Source organism: Mus caroli, unplaced genomic scaffold, assembly GCF_978045245.1.
Source record: "Mus caroli unplaced genomic scaffold, Mus_caroli_1 scaffold_11, whole genome shotgun sequence".
In the NCBI taxonomy this organism is placed as follows: Eukaryota; Metazoa; Chordata; class Mammalia; order Rodentia; family Muridae; genus Mus; species Mus caroli.
In genome coordinates, this window is record NW_028227266.1 from 57,387,285 (window position 1) to 57,393,284 (window position 6,000).

Consider the following 6,000-nt stretch of genomic DNA (forward strand, 5'->3'; position numbering starts at 1 on the left):
ATGACTTCTTTTCTATACAACTCAGGAAAAGTCAATTATCCTTCTACAAATGACAAAACTGACAAATATTAAAATGGCAGGGTACTTAAGAGAATGATCAAGTTCATAAAGGGTCAGAAAATCTGTTACGAGTGGCTGAAGAGGGATGGGGAGAGAACGGAACAGCTGTCACACATGCATATCCTACACATGAATCTGTCCCCAAACATATAAAGGAATCATGTTCTATGGCCCAGCAGTTCAAAAACAGCCAAACACAACTCAACAAACATTTACTGGTTATCTAGCATCCTAGTTGTTTCTATTACTGTGATAAGCACCACAAACAAAAGCAACTTGGGAGAAAAGGATTAATTTCATCTTACAATTTCCAGGTCATAATCTATCAGTTAGGGAAATCAGGGCATGAACTCAAAGCTGGAGCCTAGAGTCAGGAACTGAAGCCTATGGAGGCATGCTACTTACTGGCTTGCTCCTCATGGCTTGCTCAGACAGCTTTCTTATATGAGAAAATTTGAGACACACACACACTTGCCTACAGGCCAATCTAATGGAAGCATTTTTCTCAACTGAGGTTTTTGTCTTTCCAGATGACTCTAGCTGATGTCACGTTAACAACTAACCAACCAGCACAACTAGCCTCATCGATGCTTCAGATAGAACATGGATATTAAGACAAGTAAGTCAAGTGCCAATCCTCCAGAGGTTAAGACAATCAAAGGTGACAAGAAAATAAGTAATAGAAAATGAAAAGTATTTTAAAAGCTACAGGAACAGGGAGAACAGCAACCATTAACTCTCTGGGGGAGAAGCCAATAGGAAAAAAAAAGTTTCCCCGATAAGATAGGAGTTAAATAAGTAGGATGTAGCTTTAACAGGGAAAAAAAAAAAAAAAAGAACAGCATGTGCAAAAGCCTGAAGGCAGAAAGCTCTGCAATTAATCTGGAGTGGGAGAACAAAGGGTACACATAGGAGTGATGAGAGGAGACTAATTTAAACTGGGATTGGTGGGGAGTGTTAACGCACGCACAGGGTCTCACAATCTCCATCCCAAGGATTTTTAGAACAAGGAACTGTGGAATACTTATTAATAAGACATTTTCAGTGGGAGTTCCACCCTTAGAAACATCGCTCAGAAGGATCTCTCCAATAGGAAGACACACCTACAGGGTAACAGTTGAGGCAAAGAGATTTATTACAGTGCTGCTATTGCTAGTTCAGGTGTGGATAAAGATGAAAAGGTACAGACAGAAGGAATCCCTAGGAGGCAAGGATCAAACAGAGTAAGGTCTTCTAGATCTTAATTCAGGAGAGCACTTGGACAATGGTGGCTACAGCAGGTGTTACAAGTCAAACCCATGCAATCATTCTAACAATGTCAGAGACCTGGCCAGGGACTGGTTCACTGACTGAGAAAAAGGGATGGAGGAAGAAGAGGAAAGAGGAGCACATGTGAGTCTGCCTCTGGACCTGCATCAATGAAGCTACCTAATAGAGAGAGGGAGAGAGGAGAGAACCTGGAGAGTCAAAAGACAGGAAAGAAGGAGACAACATTAGGAATCAGTATTTAAGTGAGTAAAAGAAAATGTGAAAAACAAAAGCAGTAACCATGGGGAAAGCAAACACTAAGTCAAGCTATGCATGTTGATACTGATAAAGGCGAGGGAAGAGCTAAAACTTAAGAGTGGGAGACTGAATATCACTCTCAACGTGAAGCAAGGTTTTCTAACAGACATTATTAAAATCAGAAACAGACCACCTTATGAGGTAATGTGTCAAGTCAAGTAAACGCCTGTCAGAATGTGTGGGGTCCTCTATGAAGAATGTCAACTGAGAGCAGTTGCAATTCACAGGGTGCTCAGTCAATCTGTCTCCCCCAAGGATCACTACAAAGCTGTTTAGCCTGACTGTGTGCTTACTCATTTCCCATCCTCCACCACTGCTAACCACCTTCTACCATAATCTCATTTGCTTTTTCCTCTTCTTCCACGTGTCCAAATGTCCATCCTAAGAGAGTAGAACACTCATTTGTTCTGTTCCCACACATCTATTTTTCTCTTACTACTGAATATCATCTCTCTCCTACCAAAAAAAAAAAAAAGTCAAGTTTATCGTCTTCAAAATAAGCAATACTAACCAATGATATCTGATTTACAGACAGCCTGACCCAAGACTGCTGACTCAGCTCTCCATCTCCTGATCTCTTCCCACAGCTCAGGACAGAATAGATCAGCCCCTGCTCACTGCAGTGATTTTCTTCCTTTTTCATTTTTGTAATGAGACAGAGGGGTCAACAGAAAATATTTTGGAATGAAAATAAAAAGGCCTATGAGGGAGAATCAGACCTGTGCTCTAGACTCTATCCACTACTAATTAACTGTGAGCCTTCTAACTAACCTCCACCCATCACCATCTCAGATGGAGAAACCCTGGCACTGACTAAGTAAATCACGCCAGCTCACACTTCCTCAAAACCTACTCTCTCTTGCAGTGCTTATCACAATCACATAACTATGTAATTCTAGCTGAGCAGCTATCGTCCCTACCTACATGCTAGAGTGCCAACTCCATAAAGGCAGAAAGCAAATGTCTCCCATCTCATCATTGCAAAATAAAAGCTCACTGATTGAATTCATGCTAAAACAGACGTTAAGATCCCTTTCTAAGTGACGGCTTTAATGGGCCTCCAAGCCTGAGGAGCTGAGTTCACTCCCCAGGACCTGCATGCTGGAAAGAGTAGTGACTCCTCCGAAGATCCTCTGACTAGCACACAGCATGCCATGGCACAGGCACAAACACATATGCATGACAGATAGATAGATAGATAGATAGACTAATTAATAAAATGTAAAACAAATGTCTAAATTCTAGCATTAAGCCTTTGTTAACTTTAAAAAGTCACTGCCAAAACTTTAAACACAAACTCCAGCTATGACCTCAAATACACATACAATCAGCTGTATATAAATTTTCATATGAAATTTAAAAAAAAAAGAGGAACTTGTTTTCCAAAATGTATACATTTCTCTTGCCCATCCCCATGAAAAGAAACTATTTAGGTACTTACACTGAAGGTCTGAAAACTGTGCCCCAAAACTTTGTACAAGATAAATGTGCAAATGCATGTCACATCAATGATCCTAACTTAACATTAACACTCCTGTTTAGCAGCTTAAATAATATATACTAGTGTGGGTTTAAAACTGTTAACACTGGCAAGTTGTGAGCTCTATACGCATACACACAAAATGCAAAATAACAAACTTTATGAGCAAATCACATCTCGAAGTGATTTTAATGATTTCATAACAATCAGAGGGAAACAAGTTTTTGGTTTAGCAATTACAAGTTGCCATTGTGTCTGATCAGGTGACCTTCGTGTTAAAAATCTAAATCTCTGCAAAGTGAGTGAAAGTTTCGTCTAGTTGTATGGCACACCACCTTAGGCAAACGAGGTTAGCAAAGCACATGTCAATTTGCTCTTCAAGAGCCGAGTGAGCCCTGCTCAACTATCAGAGGCTTGGCGATGTGTCAATTGGCACCCTTAAATAAGTAAGAATGCAGGTGACTCCAGGAATGCACGAAACACACAGAAAAAAAGATGCCGAATATATATACGCATATATATATGTGTATATATACATATATGTGTGTATATATATATACATACACACACACACACACACACACACACACACATATACATAGTCACATAGAGACAATTAGACAAATCCTTAAAAATCCGATGCCTGAAATTTTTCGAAAGTTGAGAGTGGGTTACATAGAAATATAGTTAAATCCCTAGTAAAGAGGCACTACTTCACAGAATCACTTGGAGCCGCTCTCCAAGGCGTCCACAAGGCTAAGTCAACACCACTGATCTGATCATGAAGGGGCTAGTATGCCCCTTAGCACCCCCTCTCCCGAAGACTCAGGCTCCAATCACTGAGCGAAGAGTCCCTCGAGATCCGACAGCGCTTCCCTGGACTTCAGAAGCTGGGCAACCCATGGCCGAGGGGGATGGAGGGTGAAGAGAATGAATTCAAGCCCCCTCCTCCATCCCTTCCTGAAAATTAATGAATTGGCCATACGATTGTTTATGTAATGAGGTGTGTAGTGGCCTCTACTGGTGCTTGTGTGAGCACAAGAATGTCCCACTCTTACAAGTGGGATGAGCCTGGGGGAGGGGAAAGAGGCGAGGGGTGAACCTGCCTCCCGGTACAAAGCGCAGAACTGGACCCCAGAGCTCCGGCCCGGATCCCGGAGGCGCCCCTCCCCCGGTAGGAACCCCCCTCCTGCCTGCTCCGCTTTCAGCCACGCGAGACCCTTTTCTCTCCAGCAACGGGAGCCGAGGCGGAGAAGTTCCCGCACGTTCCCCTCTGGATCCTAAACAACAACAAAAACCCACCGCAGCGGCCTCGGGAGCCGGTGCCGCGCCCCAGCCCCTACGGCGTCCCGGGCCCGGCCCGGCTTACCTGCGGACTGCGGCGGGGAGCCGCTCTTCGTGGCCGCGGCGCCGGGCGCCGGGCGCCCGAGCAGCAGCAGCAGCGGCAGCAACAGCAGCAGTGGCGGTGGCGGACAGCAACGCCGGGAGGAGGAGGTGCAGAGGAGTCTCCCGGCTTCGCGCTCCGCCGCCATCTCTACCCCACGAGCGGCGGCGGCGGCGGCGGCGATAGCGCCGCGGAGCGCTCGCGCCCTTCCCTCAGCGCGCCTCAGCCGGTCTCTGCGCCGCAGGGCTCGGCTCCAGCCCGGCCCGGCCCGGCCCGCGCGGCCCCCTCGCGCGCCCAAGGGGAAAGACTCCGGGCGCCTCCCTCCTGCAGCGGGGCGGGGAGGAGAGCAGAGGAGAATCAGTACATTCCGGCCGAGAGCCGGGGGGTGGCTCGGTCTCTCCAGGTTCCAGGCGCCGCCACCCGCCGCCGACTCGGGCTCCTCACCGTAGAGCGAGGGGGGCGGAGACCGCGGGGTGGGGGGCGGGCGCCGGAGCGCGCCGTGCCGCGCACGCTCACAGCCGCGCACGCGCGCCTCCCTCCCCACGAGCACCCTCTTTGCGCCCCGCGGCCTGCCGGGCTCCAATCCCGGCGGTCGCTTCGCGGGCAGCCGCGGCGGTGGAGCCGAGCTGGCGCAGGGGCAGGCGGCGGGCCCGCTCCCCTCCCCCCTCTGGCTCTCCGGAGACGGGCACGGGCGCGGGGCGCGCGCGCCGGGCGCTGCTGCTGCTGCTGCTGGCGTCAGGGAAACCCCGGAGAAGCGATCCGCCTCCTTCGCCTCCCGCCTCCCGCTCCTAACCCGCGGGAGAGATTTCCCCTCACCTCCGCGGACGGCTTCAAAGGCTACGGAGACCTGAGGCAGAGCCGCACGGACTCCCGAGCTGCTCACGGAGGCCGCGAGCCTGCGCGCACCTCCCTGCCCCGGGCCTCTATATAGGGCCTCAGAGGAAACCGAATGGCCTCCGGGAGGAAACCTGGGTTCGCAGAGGGTCGGCGCACGGATTTATGTGCTCGCCAAAAACAATAGCAGGCCGCCCGGCTCTTGCTGGGGACCTGGCGCGGTTCCCGTGGGAGGGGGCCGACCGCACTGCGCCGACCTCTGGCTTCCTCTCGGGCGGTACCCGACCCGCCGGGACCGTGGTGCCCCGCGTCCCCACTGAGACACTCTCGGCCCCGGCTCAGACAAAGGTGCGGGGAGTCCACTCCATCGCGCGCTCAGGCCAGGACCCAACCCCATGACTCAATCTCCCCGGGGCTAATTCTCTGCAGCCACTGCAGCCTTTTACCTAGGCCCTGGCTGGTCACTTTGCAGTTTTGTACTTGAGATCCAAAGTGTCTCTCGACAGTAAACGCGGAGCACGCGGGAATTGGTTTTTCAACCTCCTGATACTACTGAGGATCGAGCTACCCAAAGTTAGGAGAAAACAGTCTGTAGTCTGCTGGCGAGAGTGCCCATACTGTTCTACGCTGGTTCTTCACTTAGTCATGTTGGGTTGTTGATAGGAGTTGGATTTTT

At 49.7% G+C, this 6,000-nt stretch overlaps 1 protein-coding gene across 11 annotated transcripts in view; it reads right to left on the minus strand.

Moving 5' to 3' along the window:
* Neo1 (neogenin 1) overlaps positions 1-4,968 on the minus strand; it is a 157,783-nt gene extending 152,815 nt beyond the window's left edge. For 8 of the 11 annotated variants that reach the window (XM_085844672.1, XM_029481355.2, XM_029481354.2 and 5 more), the window contains exon 1: positions 4,476-4,967. In XM_085844672.1, coding sequence (XP_085700798.1) covers positions 4,476-4,638 — 163 coding nt within the window. In that variant the 5' untranslated portion in view covers positions 4,639-4,967. Of the gene's footprint in view, positions 1-4,475 lie in introns of all 11 variants that reach the window. The other 3 variants (XM_029481357.2, XM_085844673.1, XM_029481356.2) reach the window with 1 other exon arrangement.
* Positions 4,969-6,000: the final 1,032 nt, after the last annotated feature.